This window comes from Suncus etruscus, chromosome 17, assembly GCF_024139225.1.
Source record: "Suncus etruscus isolate mSunEtr1 chromosome 17, mSunEtr1.pri.cur, whole genome shotgun sequence".
Classification (NCBI taxonomy): Eukaryota; Metazoa; Chordata; class Mammalia; order Eulipotyphla; family Soricidae; genus Suncus; species Suncus etruscus.
In genome coordinates this window covers 8,687,835-8,704,460 of record NC_064864.1, presented here as the reverse complement: position 1 = coordinate 8,704,460, position 16,626 = coordinate 8,687,835, and the positions used below count along the sequence as shown (strand labels likewise).

At 36.8% G+C, this 16,626-nt stretch overlaps 1 protein-coding gene across 1 annotated transcript in view; it reads right to left on the bottom strand.

The window, feature by feature from the left end:
- Nucleotides 1-15,429, bottom strand: part of ANK3 (ankyrin 3) — a 551,722-nt gene extending 536,293 nt beyond the window's left edge. The window contains exon 1 of the mRNA XM_049790516.1: nt 15,102-15,429. Coding sequence (XP_049646473.1) covers nt 15,102-15,164 — 63 coding nt within the window. The 5' untranslated portion in view covers nt 15,165-15,429. The remainder of the gene's footprint in view (nt 1-15,101) is intronic.
- Between the last annotated feature and the right edge of the window lie 1,197 nt (nt 15,430-16,626).

The following is a 16,626-nucleotide window of genomic DNA, read 5'->3' as shown; positions in this document are numbered from 1 at the left end:
GAAAAGTGGGGGAGAGAGATGTGGCAAATTTGGGTATTTTTTTTTTTGGCATTAGGTACAGTGAATGTTGGGGAAATATAAAATTCCCTTGGCCTATGAAATACATGGTGTCTCCACCCCTGAAGCATGCTGACTTAAGACCGACTACAGGCTCAGGGCATCCAGGGGCCAAGTGGTCTCAGGAGCATTGAGTGGAAAAACAAAAGTTCAGATCTATATACCCAAGGCAAAGTCAGTGACAATGGAATCGAGAGATCCAAACTATAACAAGCTAAACACAAAATAGACCTGTTACACTAGTAGACCTGGGGTCTTAGGTGGAGGTATGCGATGCATGCTGGGAACTCTGATGGAGGGAGGTCAACACTGGTGGTAGAATGGCCCTAAGTCACTGTCACTATATGTATGCCTGACACACAACTGTGAAAAACTTGTAAAAAAAAAAAAAAGTTTGAGTAATAAAACATAAATATTATTAATGACCAAAAAAATCAGGGGCCAGAGCGAAAGCACAGCATTAGGGGGTTTGCCTTGCACACAGGTAACCCAGGACAGACCTGGGTTTGATCCCTGGTGTCCCATATGGTCCCCGAACTAGGAGTAATTTCTGAGTGCATAGCCAGGAGTAACCCCTGAGTGACATCGGCTGTGACCCAAAAACCAAAAAGAAAAACAAAAACATATTTTTTTTGTATATAAAAATGTCTTTTTTTTATAATTTTTATTTTGATTATAGTGGTTTACATGTCGACAATAATATTTTAGTTAAATATTTACATAACATCAGGGGGGATTCCCATCACCAAATTGTCCTCCTTTCACCTCCGTTTTTGTCCTATCTCCCATATCCACCTCCCTCACCCCCAGGGCTGCTAGGATATGTGGTCCCCTATGTACCTATCCCTCCACATAGTAGTCTTGCATCTAATTGGTCTAGGTGTCTCCCTAATTTCCCCCTCTAACCAGGAGGCAGGTCTAGCTAGTTAAGTTTGCGTGGTTTGGTCTGAAGAAGAGAAAAGTAGTAAACTGGGGTGAAAGTCTAATACTCCTAGAGTGGGCAGAGTCCTTCTATAGGCTCTCATCATCGATTTGGGGGGCGATGGAGAAAAAAGAAAATGAAACATTCCATCAGTACAAAAACAAAAACAAAAACAAAACAAAAAAACAAAAAAAACAAAAACAAAAAACAAACAAACAAAAAAAGTGTTCATTTTTGTACTTTTATAGGACTATTCAGATTTTCCCTTAAAATTTTAATTCTTATGGAATTGTATATTTTTAAAATATGACATCTCATGTAAATTAATTAGAATTATTAATATAATTAATCCTTAATTTTATATTTGTATAATAATTTTAAATAGAAATTTTATCAGATTTTGATTAACTTACAATTTTGTAGGATTTCAGTTCAGTTTCATTCATCTATCTATATGTGTGTATGTGTGTATGTGTCACCACTACCACAAACATTTTTTTAAATAAGCCTCTCCCTTGGGCAATAAAGAAACAGTATGGAAACAATAAGGCCAAATCATTGGAATTGAAGAGTTTGCCTTCAGATCTAAGCTTACAAAGGGAGGGTTGCAGAAAGGGCCCTTGGGAGACGACTCTATAGGGATGGGTGTGGTGTTGGAACGAAGTATGCATGACAAGTATAACTAATAGTTATTATAGAAGCCCAAATCTCAATAAAAAATGGATTTAAAATATGATTCAGGAAGACAATAAGTTATAATATTACTCAACATTTTTCTTCACATTGGCACCAAAACTAGTCATATACAAGTTATGCTTTTAATACTAATGACATTAGCTATCTCATTTGTGTGTGTGTGTTTGTTTGTTTTTTAGGCCACACAGGGTAGTGTTCAGGGCTTACTCTCTTGGTAGGCTCAGGGGACATTATGGGGTGCCAAGGAATGTCAGGAATGCCACTTGGAAGACAAGTGCCCTCTCTACTGTTCCACTACTATCTTAAATGCCTACTTCAGGTCAAGAACTGTGATAGGTGCATGATCTATGCTATTTCTAATTCTGTAATGTGAGGTATCACCATTTTACAGAGTAGAAAAGAGATTTAGATGAATGCCTAAAGAAACTGTGGTACATATACACAATGGAATATTATGCAGCCATCAGGAGTGATGAAGTCAGGAAATTTTCCTATACATCGATGTACATGGAATCTATTATGCTGAGTGAAATAAGTCAGAGGGAGAAAAAACAACGAAGAATAGTCTCACTCATTTATGGATTTTAAGAAAAATAAAAGACATTTTTGCTATAATTCTCAGAGACAAAAGAGAGGAGGGCTGGAAGGTTCAGCTCACTACATGAAGCTCACCTCAAAGAGTGATGAGTGTTGTTAGAGAAATAACTACATTGAGAACTATCATCACAATGTGAATGAATGAGGGAAGTAGAAGCCTGTCTAGAGTACAGGCAGGGAGGGGGTGGGGGGTGGGAGACCTGTAACATTGGTGATGGGAATGTTGCACTGGTGAAGGGAGATGTTCTTTGCATGACTGAAACCCAACTACAATCATATTTGTAATCAAGCTGTTAAAAGATATGCACAAAAAGAAAATTTAAATAACTTCATTAATTGCTTCATAGTAAAAGTGCTTAGATGAGGATTCAAAACCCTGAGTTAAATGACCTCATTCTCTGCCCTTATCTAATCACTATAAAGTATCCTCTTTTGACTATAAATCAATGATCAAAATAAGTAGTTTTAGGAGACTACAGAAAAACTTTGAATGTCAAAGATAAAAGCCATAAGTTGACACATTAATTTAATGTAGCTATATATTTATTATCTAAAGGGAAAACTATAATTGACTGGATTATTTACAGTTTATATAAAGCACTCTAATATCATTCTTAAAGTTGACCCTCATCAATGACCTCTCATAAATATATAAGAAGGGACTGGAGCAAGAGCACAGCAGGGATGAAACTAGAGTTGACAATATGCAAGACAAGTACCTTAATTCCTTTACTATCTCTCTGGCTCTATAAAAAAAAAAACTATTCATCTTGTCAAAGGCTGAAAGAAAATTTGGCACTAATTTAAGCAATTAAAACTATATTATTATAGTTAGAATGAACTAAAGGAGACAAAAGTTGACTTATACTATAAGACCAAATTTGTAGTTCCTGTAAGGGAAAGAGGGAAAAAGGAGGGAATGAATTCAATTGTATAAATAAATGGAATTGGACCACACTTTCAGTAGTAAACATAACATATAATATACAAATGTTGATTTATAAGCAATACATGCTGATGATGTTTTATTGCTTTTTACAGGTTGGTATTATAAAGAAACTTAATTTTTAGAATTTTGTTCTAGAGATTCCCCCAAAATAGTAAAATTCTGTAAAAGATAGTAAACATTTCTAAAAACAATAAAAATGTATCAGTGTCACTTACTAATACCTATTAGATGCATATTAGATGATTTCCCCAAAAGTCATATCTAGCACATTTTTTTTTAAAAAGACTGGAGAGGCCAAAGAGATAGTAACAGAGATGAAGTAAGGCACTTGCCTTGCACATGAGTCAAACATGCATATCATCAGAAGTGACCCCTGAGCAAAGAAACAGACCTGAGCACTGTCGAGTGTTTCTCAAACCTCCCTAAAATACAACAGAACAAAAACCAAAAAATTAAATAAAATAAAATAAAAGTAGATAAATAGATAGAAAAAAACTATTTTGTGCACCCCTCCGTTTTTTTTTTTTTTCCTGCATAGGCATAGTAAAAATTGGGGGCATTAGAGAGGGATTCCCTTGGCCTAGAACGTACAGGGTCTCTCCACCCTTGAAGTATAGTGTAATGAGATTGACTGTAGGCTCCTTGTCTGTTCATTTACTCTCCCCTCGGTTCTTTTGTGGTGTATGGAAGACTTCTGCTTCATCATGGGCAATAAAATCAGACCTCTGTATCTAGAGATCTTGGTAGCTGCACAGGTCAAGGAGTGGAGCTTATGATGAAGCCTTTCATTGTGGTTCTAGGAGTTCTATTCCTTCCATATCATTTTAATCCATCTTCTGTAGTTGGTGGACATGGTCATTGCACTGCTCCTAGGATGGAGCCAGAGATATAGTCTTTTGTTACGTTTCCTGAACACCTGTTCTGTTGCAATTGTCTCAGTCAGATCTCTGGCATTAGAGACCTTGTTTGTTGTACAGATCGTAGACCAAACCTGCCAGCGCTCGGGGGTTACTTCTGGCTCTACGTTCAGAAATCGCTCCTGGCAGGCTCAGAGGGGACTATGTGGGATGCCGGGATTTGAGCCATGGTCCTTCTGCATGCAAGGCAAATGCCTTACCTCCATCCTATCTCTCAGGCCCCCATATATTTTTATTTTTATCTTTTTTGACTTCTGTGTTTTGGTGTAGATATTGAAGTTGATGTCCCCAATCTTATTTTATGTTATTTCATCTTTCTTTATTTTTGCACTCTGGCATGGTTTTATTCCAGGACCGAGACTATTAAGTGATGCTTGCCTTTAGTGTTGTAGTGCTCACTGGATCTTTTATTCGATATTTCTTTTTGTATTGTTGTGGTATTTCAACTCCTTATTTCCTGTCCTCTCTCAAACTGAGGTTGAGAGCCTCTTCTAGAAGGACTACACCCATTTTTGGCTTATTTGATTTTCACTCCACTTTATTGCTTTTTCTTTCTTCAAACAAAATCACATAACTTGAACTATCTAGTTCCGCCTCTCAGACAGAGGGGGAAATAAGGGAGGGTACCAGGACCAACCAGAAATATGATCACTAAGTAGTAAGCTAGACACAAAAGGGACCACTTATTCTAGCAGCCCGGGAGTGGTGGGGGGGAGGGTGTAGGGGGGGATATGGGAGGCAAGATGGGAGCGGGGATGGAGGGAGGGCATATTTGGTGATGGGAATTCCCCTGATTCAATGTTAATATGTACTTAAAATACTAGAGTGAAAGATATGTAAGTCAATATGGTCAAAATAAAAATTATTATAAAAAATTAAAAACAAACAAAAATACAACAGAACAAACTAAAAGCAATTCAGCTGAATAAATCTTACTCACTAGGTCAGAACAGGGAACTCTGAATATCTGAAACTCAGCTCTTTCCTGTACTTTTTTATTTGCCCAAAACAACGGATAAAGTAAAATAATCCCACGTGTATAGTAGGAGGCAATCCATTGAATTTCTGATAAATGTCTCTGCGGGGAAACCGAGGTGGAAAACCAGAATACAGTTGATTTTGCTTCTAACAAGAAACTTTGAAATTATTCATAAATATTTGCTTAAATACATGATTCATTTAATTACCTGCAATTACAAAAACATTTTTAGACATCTAGATCACCATGATTCAATGTTCGTGTGTGTTTTGATGTTCCTTCTATTTTCATATGAACTAGATTTTAAAATGGTGCAACCATCACTTAAAATCACTTGATCATGCTCCAAAGCTTTTAGTTGTATATAATGCCAAGGCAAATAATTTACTAATAAAATCAAAGCATATAAAGATTAAATAAACCAGCGTCATGAAAATAACAAAGAAACATTACATAATGTTCCCAAATAAATTATCTAGTGGTTAAGTTTTGTGTTAAGGAATTCACTTGCAATTGCTTTCATCATTTACATCTTATAGGAAGTAAAAAAATGGCGACATTGGGTATGATTACTAATGCTTAGAATTATGCAGTCTATTCAAAGACTATATATCATAGATTACATGTGTACTACTTGCTAACAATTCTATGCCTAAGGAGCATAGCCAGCTTTATTCAATTCAGTTGATGATGTATACCCCTATTTTGAATTTTGAGTTTAAGTTTTATGTAGATTGTGAACCAAGGTGGAAAACATTATTAATTAAAGATTTAAGAGATATGGGGTTGGAGCAATAGCACAGTGGGGAAGGCATTTGCCTCGCATGTGTTGACCTGGGACAGACCCAGGTTCGATCCCAGCACCCCATGTGTATCCTAGCCCCTGAACCTGCCAGGAGCTGATCTAAGATCTAAGAGCCAGGAGTAACCCCTGAGCACCACCTGGTGTGGCCCAAAAAATGATTTAAGATATATGGGTTGTTGTAAGAAGTTTTAAAATTCCGCTCTATTTGAGTCACAGGATTTATAATGAATGAACTGTAGGGAAATTAAAAACTAAGTAAAAGTTTATCAGGGCTACAAGCTCACTGGGTACAAGTATCCCCAAAACCTAAAAACCACTGATTGTGTTCTTGGGAGAAAACACCATTTAAGGACCATGTATAGAAATACTGAGAATGTATGTCAACTGGATTCATCCATTTCTTCTAACAGGACCAAATATCACAGAATATCAACCCAGACAGCTAGCTCTACCTGCCAAAAATATCTTTCTAAATTTGACCAAATTCCTGTTAAGACAGAGTTCAGCACCCACAAACCCCTTCTCCTGGAACCCTGCTGTGCTGCCCTCCCTAGCCACAGGAATCACCTCTACTTTGAGCTTTCTTATTCTTCCATTCATCCGGTAACTATAAACTTGATGTCTATATTTTACCCATAAGTTTTTGGCTCTACATATAAGAAATATGGTATTTGCATTTCTCTTGCTTAGACTAATGTCTCAATATCCATTTATGTAGTCAGAAAATAAAGGATTTTAATGTCAAAATAATATTCCATTATATATTATCTATATAGTAAATATCTATTATTCCTAAATATAATGCCACTTTTTTAATCCATGTACCCATCGACAAACACTTAACTTATCCCTACATCTTAGTATTATAAATAATCTGCTATGAACATGAAATATAGAAATGATTAAGAAAAAGTATTTTTACTTGCTTTGGATATGTTCCCAGTAATGGAATCACTAGATGATTCGACAGTTCTATTTTTATTTTTGAGGAATACCCATACTGTTTTTCCCACATTAACCATAACAGTTTATAATCCATCAACAATACACTTTTCTCCACAACCATGCCATTAGTTTAAAAAAAAATTATTTTAAGAACTCACATATGGCCATGAGGAACAAAAAATTTAAGAATTCCCCATAAACTACAATATATCAGCAACCTTTTTGCTTCTTACACAGAAGCTGCAATTACTGCTTAAAATAATCACCTCCACCCCTGAAAATCTGACTTCCTAAGTGTCACCTTGAAAATACCTTGGTCCAACTGTTGAGATTTATTACCGAGCAAGTCGATATTTGTTCCTGGAAATAATTTTTCCTCCAAGATGAAACTGTTTTAGAGACCTTTGATATAGTGCCTGTCTCTGTGGAGAGACTATGGATCTAGAATTTATTAAGGACACAAACAAGCCCCTTCCCGAGTTACCTCCAGTTAACCTTTAATCGCCCTGGTTCATCACCAGACCTAGCTCAGAAGTCAGTACAGTTCATGATCCATTATCAAAAATTCTTTCAGCCAGGGAAGCCTGGGAATTCAAAACTTTTCAGATTTTAGAAGGTGAATGTCAGTATCAGGGATATCCCCAACAGTATCTAGGGAGAGTACCCATTAAACAAGGAATCTATTTCTTCCACAAAACATGTGAATATTCACACCAAGGAAGATAAATAGCTTATAAATAGCTTCACATAAGGTCAGAACAGGTTTGGTGCCAAGTGAGTTCAGGTCGGGTCAAATTTTACTGCAAAAGAAGTTAGAAAAAATACTATGTTTTTTTGTTTGTTTATGTTTTTGTTTTTATTTTAGAATTATCAACCATTAAATGTTTAGACTATCAGTGTCTCACTTTTAAAACCACGTTGACAGCACTTAACAATAAGGTGTATGCTTTAAATGTGCACCCCCAAAATAAAATAAAATAAAATAAAAATCTATGTTCAGGCCTATATCCTAAAACTGCCATATAGAAAATAGTTTTCCTACCCTCTTTGAGCAAAAAAAAAATTGAAAAAATTTAATTTTTGTGGTATAATGGTTGTTTATATATAATGTTTCTATAAATAAAGGTTGCTCTTTTATTTAAGAAATTTATTTAATAACTAGGAAGAAACAATCCCCCAATTCTCTTCATGAATGTTATACCTTCAAAAAGTGAAATTAAAATTATACAAATATTCTCATAATATGGAAATCTGCAAATGAAAACTTTGCTGCCAAAGAAGTTAGGAAAAAAGAAGTTAGTGAAAATATCACTTTAAACAAATTATTAAGGGATCAGAATTTCTGCATTGTAGATATGATGAACAAGATTTACTTATTTTAGGTGCCTATTAACTTAAACTGGATAGCATTTGAAAAGAAAGATTAGCGGCCCGCAGGAAAAAAATATTAAAATTATAAAAGAAACTTTTTAATGCCCAATTGTGTATGATTATTTAAAAACACTTTCAGGGATGCTTTTAGTAAAGCTGAAGACTATTATTAAAGTCAGACTAAAGTCTATTATTTACCCAGAATATATTATTACTGAAAAATTATGAAACATTGTGCATGTGATCATGCTCAGTGCAACGTAACTCAAATAAATCATCCAGCTCACCAACAAGAGATTTTAAGAGATTATTTACTTGAAGAGTCGTCATGAGCAAACTGAGTAAGACAGAAACATAGAAATTTAAAATCAAGGCAACACAGATGCAGTGGGCTAAAGGCATGTCTACCTCACTCAGTACAAGAGCACCATGTCTTCAAAGCATGCTAGTCAAGGATCCTAGACCTAAAGAATAATTCAACAATAAACACCATCAGTAGAAATTAAATTTAATTTAACAAAGAGAATAAGCACTCAATATTGAATTAAAGTTAAAATTAGCACTGAGACCCGAAGCCATAGTACAGCGGCTAGGGTGTGCTTGCCTTTATGAGACAGACCCAAATTTGATTTTCAGCATAATATATGGTCCCACTAGTCAGCCAATAGTTATCCCTAAGTGCAGAGTGAGTAGTAACCCTTGAGAATTGCTAGATGTGCCAAAAATAAAAAATAAAAAATGGACAGTCTCTTGATTCTTCAAAAAAAAATTGAATATTTATTTGGATAACTTAAACTTCATCAGAAAAGAAATGTGTATAGATCTCCACGTAAGACAAGCACATGAGAGAGAAATTATAAAGCCTACCCTTGGGAAAAAAAAACCCATATAATCAAAATTAAAATAAAATCCTTTTGAGTTGTTAAGATTTAAAAAAAAAGGGGGGGGGGCAATTGAACTCATGGTGAAAGTTCCTTCGCTGTTATTTCCTAGAAAATAAGCATTCTAAATTCTATGGGACTTCTTACCCAGTAGGGAGTATCAAAATATCTAAATATTCTTCAATGTAACATGAACACATGTCCACATTCATTCATATATACCTATACATGAGCATAATCACTAAATTAAGCTAGAGATCAAAGCCAGAGCAATAGGACAAAGGGTAGGACATTTTGCCTTGCATGCAGTCAACTCAGTTTCAATTCCTGGCATTGTATAAGGACCCAAGCACTGTCGGGAGTGATCCCTGAGCACAGGGCCAGAAATAAGACCTGTACATCGCAAGGTATAGCCCCAAACCCCAAAATAAATTGAACTAGGGTTCTGTCCAAAATAACTAGTGGCAATGTCATGTTCTGATAGAAGGGCTAGAAACAGAGTACCTGGGCTAAGGCACTATCCCAAGTGTTCCATTTCACCCCCCAATAACATGTCCCCTGAGAACCACTGAGAATAACCCCTCAAACTCATCTAGGCATGACCCAAACATCCCCACCCAAAAAACAGAAACATCCCTAACAGATTAAATGATAGCATAAAATTAAATTCTAGCTACTAGAGCCGGAGCGATAACACAGTGGCAGGGCATTTGCCTTGTACACAGCTGACCCTGGCAGTCCCCCAGCACCCTATATGGTCATCTGAGCCTGCCAGGTGCTATTTCTGAGGGCAGATTCAGGAGTAACCCCTGAGCACCACTGGGTGTGGTGCAAAAACAACAACAACAATAACAACAACAAAAATCTAGCAACTCTACCTATTCCTAAATATAGTTTTTCTAAAAAGAAATTCCAATGTCAATAGTGGTGGGAGGTCCTTAAAACAGTACTTGCCTTTTTTCTCCATTCTCCTGTCTTGCAATTACATACTCTTGTACTTTGACACTCCAGAAACACACACACAAAAAAGTTTAGATTCCTAAGTGCCTCCAGCTTCTGCTAATCTTCCTTTCCCTTTTATCACATATTCTGTCTGGAAAGTTCTAGTTCCCTGGGGATAGTCGGGAAACATATCATCTTAGCATCAACGCAATCATGCCCTCCTTTACTTATCCTTTGCTGATGTCATCCTCAAATGGAATTTACCACTAATTCCTTTCTGCATCCCACCAATTAAACCAGTATTCACCTTACTCTGATCCTCTTAACACTTTTTATTTGGTTTATCATAGCTGGTACCAGTCCAGTAATTGAAGTTTTTCCATCATACAGCATCTGCTGAATCACTAAACTGATTTAAAGATTCCTCGATTTTTATGTGTCGTCTTAAGCATGTTCAAGTTGGTCAATTAGAGAGAATGCCCTTCTTTGAAAACTCCCATGGACTAAATTGCATTCCTCCAACAGCCTTATGTTGAAATAGAGTCCTCGGAGTGAGTACATTTGGAAATAAGGGTTTTCTTTGTTATTTGAGAAGGGTGGAGGACACATCCAGTGGAACTGGGTGGAGACATCCAATGTGGTACTTAGGAGAGACTCCTGGAGGTGATTGGGGAGGACAATGTGCCAAGAATCAAAACCAAGCCTCCTGCATGCAAAGCACATGTTCCATTCCAGTGAGCTCTCTCAAATCCAGAGATAACAATTTTGAAAGGTCATTATTGCTGAAGTGATAGTACAGCCAGTAAGGTGCTTGCCTTTCTTGCAGCTGATCTGGGTTCAATTTCTGGCACCACAGTCTCCTGAGAACTGTCTGGAGTGATCCCGAGCAAAGGAAGCAGGAGTACCATTGAAAACAGTAAAGAGGAGGAGGAGGAGGAAGAGGAAAATGAGGAGGAAGAGGAAGAGAAGGAGGAAGAGGAGGAAGAAGTTGATGATAATGATGACGACAATGAAGAAGGAGGAGGAGGAGGAGATCAAGAAGGAGGAGGAGGAGGAACTGGGAAGGAGGAGGAAGAGGAAAAGGAAGGACGAATAAGACACTGAGTTTTTGCCACCAAGCAAGAAGAAGAAGAAGAAGAAGAAGAAGAAGAAGGAGGAGGAGGAGGAGGAGGAGGAGGAGGAGGAGAAGAGGAGGAGGAGGAGGAAGAAGAAGAGGAGGAGTTGTAGTAGTAGTAAAGATGGAATGAAATAGGGTGAATCTGAAATTCAAATAAGAAAAAAGATATTTTCATGTACCAAGAGAAAGCAATATGAATACAGGGGAAGAAGATAGTCATCAGCAAGTCACCAGAACCCAACCATGCTGGCACCCTCATGTCACCTCTGGAACCTAAGGCTGTGATAAAATTAATGCTTGTCACTTAAGGAACTAGTATTCCACCACTAGTCTGCAAACCCAAGTCAGTCTGCAAAAACTTCTACCAGTTTACAAAAGGTTTTTACTACTTTTTTTTAAAAATTTTTACTACTTAAGACACCAAATGTAACAAAATTTTTATTAGTACCTGAAGCTAATGTAAGTGATAAATAAAATAATTAAAAATTACTTTTTACATTACTCTTTTGTGACTGGCTAAACTGTTTGTAGCATTATCTATCAGGTAGGACAATATGTCCTTTTTTTGTCATTTCTTCTATCAAATCAGTTCCACCGTATAAACTTAAAATTCTACAATGTCAAAAACTTAAAGTAGCAATGTTATTATGAAGAATTTTTAAAACACATACTCTTATTTTCTATATTTTATTCTCATAATATGCATAATAATTGTGTCATGTATATAAACTTCAATTTCTAGACATAATTTTATTATTCTGGTCAAGACTGTATATCAGCTTAGAAGGAGAACTATATGAAACTCAGGTAGGTATCCTGACCTACTAATTACCTCTCTTACAGCCTGCATAATAAAAATACAAAAAGTAGACACATACACACAAATACACACACCTGTATGCCTTTAATACATTCCAGAACAAAACACAGAAATTACTGGAAAAGGCACCTCCTTATATTCATTTGAATTCTGATATTTCAGGACAACATGCAAAAGAATAGATGATAACCAAGAAATAATATGCTAATTTGTCACCTTCCTATGCTGAACTCCAATGATACTCATATTTGCATACATAAGAATCTCCATCCATGTACATCCTTACATATGTCTCATGAGACTTTCTAGCCAAATGTCCTGAAGATCCTCAGTGCCAACACGTAATATCAAGTCATTTCAAAGAAATTCCTACACTAAAAGTCTGCAATCATATTTATGTTAAAATCACTATAAATAATAGGACATATTTTACATGTGTGGAGAACTTGTTGTGGTAGACTTTGGCAGACACATTTCCTACCTGCAATGCCTTCATTTGACCACACCCACCAATGCTTCAGTGAAGGTTATCTGGAAACCTTGAGAGTTTCTAAACTACTTGATTCAGAATAGAACACATATATTCACACACACAAAGGACAAAGAAGACCATATTTCTAATGTTTATCAAAACAAAAGCATACATGTACATGTGTGCTAATGTTAAGATAAAAATATTGTATCCTTTATCTGAGAATAAGGGAAAAAATTTATTCAATGAAAAGATATCTCCTATTCGATACTTATTTGTTCCAACACTGAAAATTCTTGTTGACCTCTGTTCAGCACATAATTACAGATGACTTCCATGAAATTTGTTTAACATCAACTGCATACAAGGATCATGTTTAGGGGTTGGGGTTGCTTTTTTGGGTAAATACACTAGGTAGGTTCAGCATAGGCAAGGAGACAGAGCACATCCATGATAACTGAAAAGAAGCAAAGCATACTAAGTATCTTGACAGTATAAGTTACAACATCAAGTTGAAAGATGGTCTGACTTCCCACAGTGTGACATGACAGATTTCAAAAAAAAAAAAAAAAAAAAGGTCAAGATCAGTGTTGGACTTTAAAAGATTGGGAGGATTTCACCAAGTGACTATCTAGAAATGCTTTCCCCATGGGCAGAGGACGAGAAACAAGATTAATGGGTTAATTTAGTGACTGGTTAGTGTTCCAATTTGGGTATGAATGAAAGACCTGGTGAAGGAAAAAATTAAAACCTGAGATTAGACTGGAAGCTTAGACAAGTTCCAGGTTAGGAATTTGGAATCTATTGACCAGGCCTGGGGGAGCTTGGAAGGTTCTGGAAGGATGTGATAATTCATGAGGCTTTTGGAGACAGGTCCCTGGTAAGAGTTTGGGGAATGTAGAATGGACAGAAAAAGAACTAAACACAAATGACTTAAGACTGAGTAGGAGGAGAGATGAAACACAGCTGGGAAATATTCAAGGAAGATGGTGGAAATGCCCACATTAATGACTTCCACAAAAAGGTTGGATATATAGGGTAGACCCAGGCACTACTCACTTTAGTCAGGATTGCACTGTCATAGCTCCTTGTGACACTGTGCTCAGGATCATGGCAGAGACTGTCAGACACTTCAGGCCATGTTTTTTAAACATGAGCAAAGCTGACAGCTTTCCTTGAGACCAGTCTCACTATGCCAGGCATTAAACAGATCATTTGTACTGTGCAGCTGTGACCTGCTCCCCTGGGAAATCAGAGTAGCACCTCTGCAACATCATCAGCCCCTGCTGAGGCAACGCACAAGCAGTCGAGGCTGACTCCAAGCCAGGCTGCATGGATTCAACCATCACTAAGGTAGGATGTTGAACCACTGCCCTAGAATTTTGGCTTGTTCCAAAATGTGTTCTCAGAGTAGTCTGCTGAGAGTAGCTCCTTTAAGAACACCATATTCAAGCAGATCTTTCCATAAATAATAAATGGAATATGTGGAAAAATTGAAATACCTGTCAACTCAATGAGTAGTTGAAACCATTATCTTCTATACCCATAACTAACAGTTCTATCTTTTGGAAGAGCATGCATGGAATTTTCAAGCAGAGCATTTTAGAGTCATCATTCTATATGAAACAGCATATAGGAATTGAAGCAAATAGCTGAACATTGACTATAAATAAAATATCTGAATATTTATTATAAATAAAAATATATGTGTAGTATCTACTTTAAGTGGCTATGAATTATGGCCTTATTTCAGTGTTTTTTTCTCTTTGTTAGAGATATGTCTTTTCCATCATTGGCACGCCCTATAGAAGCCAGTTTATAATAAGCCACAATAGATCAAGAGCAAATGCTGGACTTAGGAACTTCATCCCCAAACCTATTTCAAAATATATTAAAATGATAGAAATATATTTTTATACACATATAAGAAAACTAAGATAAATCTAATGATTACAAAAATATATCTTGGTATTTTATAGATTTTTTTCATTGACTTGGCAAGCAAAATTAATTTTATAAAGGATAATGAATGAGGCACACAGCTGCACAATTGCAGAATTTGATTACAAATCTGTGATTTGTTTAGTCATAAGCTGATCAAAAATTAAAATGGAGTTTACCTCCATGCTGTATGTCATTTTAAAGTATAACTATAGGTTTCCCTAATTCCACACCCAAAATGTGTGTTAAAGCTAAACATCTATACCATAATAATTCATTAGTAATTGTACCCTGTTGATTAACAAGCATTCTGGAAAATAGAAAAACACACCCACCCACATAATTAGGACATGTGTTTACTTAATAATCTTGAATATCACTATAAAAAAAACACCACTTCAGTGAAATCTAAATGACTATATTTAACTGTTTAAATATTTTAATAATGTATCCCAGTTGTGATGTTTTTCCCCAACACAGAACACACCCATTTACAGTCCAGAAAACATACATACACACACACACACACACACACACACACACACACACACACACACACACACACAAAAGCATTTCTGATTTTTTAGCAGTTTCTTAAAATCCAGTCTCTAAAAAAATCCACCTAAAAATCACTTCCTTCCCCAGAGCTAGAGAACAATACAGAGAACATGTTGCTTATTCATTTCTTACCTTTTTTCCTTTCCTTTTTCTATGAGCTGGTTTTGCAGTCTTTTCCTTTGGTTCTTCACTCATCTTCCCTTGAAATCAGGTGAGTTTATAAAAAAGCAGGAGATCACCGCACGTATTCCAACATCCAAAACCACGACAAAGAGTCAAAGCATTGAAACCAAAGTCCATTTAGGGGTGATCCCGAGGCAAGGCAGTTGCAGCTGAAACCCAGCCCCTTCTAGCTGTCAGAGAGAGCCGTGAACTGCTAATGCAAGCCCTGTTCAGCTTGGCTCGAGAAGAAAGTGGGTGTTCTCAACAGTCAAATAGTCAATTATTCTTCTAGCGAAAATCGATAATTTAGCTTTTCATTCTAAACCCATCATGACCCTGAGATAAAAATCTTGACTAGACTCTGTTGCTTCCACAGTGACTCCAGCCTGTAACTGGTGCAAGAGAGAGAGAGAGAGAGGAGAGAGAGAGAGAGAGAGTCACACACACACAGAGACACACACACACATACACACACACACACACACACACACACATATAAACCCTCTCTCATGCACAAAAATAAGCTACAGACTGCTGACGAGTCGCCAAAGCTTTCCCAGAGGCAGATCTGCTGCTTCTCACAGGCTGGGAAGCAAAATGCAAATTGCTCTCTGTGCCGCTAGGCTCCCATCTGAACACATGTGTTGAATGCATCAGGCATACCAGAGGAGGCAGCGTCCTAGAGTGATAAACGATCAGGTTACTAGCTCTAAAAAAAAAATAAATAAATAAACCACTCAGTGATTCAAACAATAACAGATACCTACTACCTACCACCACTCTTAGTGACACCTAGAATTACAATTTCTCCATGATGACTTTCATATCTGATCAGTAAAAAAAAAAAAAAAAAAAAAAAATAGATGGGCAAATTGCCAGCCTCCAAGCTTAAGATTTCAGTCAGAGCTAAGAAATGCCTTCTACCCATTTTCCCATCATTCATATTTAATCCTTGCTTTTCTCCTTCTCTTTATATGCCAATCAACCAACAAGAACGCCCCCACCTCACCTCACCCCAAGTACTCAGGAACTGAGCAAAACTGCTATCTCTGTGGCAGAAATAGTCCTGTGCTGCTTAATTGTGTGCAGAGCAAAGCTGCTCCGGGATCATGTTATATTTCACGCATGCTGCAAACCCTTCTGAGCTCGACACATGGTGATTTCTGGGTATCTGGAGGATTTTCCTATCTCGGTGCAAACCCCCCTCATCGTACCAGACATCCATTTAGACATAACCAAACTGCTCCCAGAGGCTGTTATTTAAGCTTCTCAGAGCATGCTGGATATATTCTGACTCGGGAAGGAACAAAGTTCTGAAAGAGTGAAATCATCAGTCTCTGAGCAGAAAACTAAGCTAGGTGTAACAAGTGGAAAGCAGAGATGAAAGGGAATAGCCAGGTGTAGAGGGCTAGAATCTAGGAATAAATCCTATTGGTTCCTCAATCGAATATTTTTATTCAGGAGAAATGAGATTACATTTCTATAAAATATATCC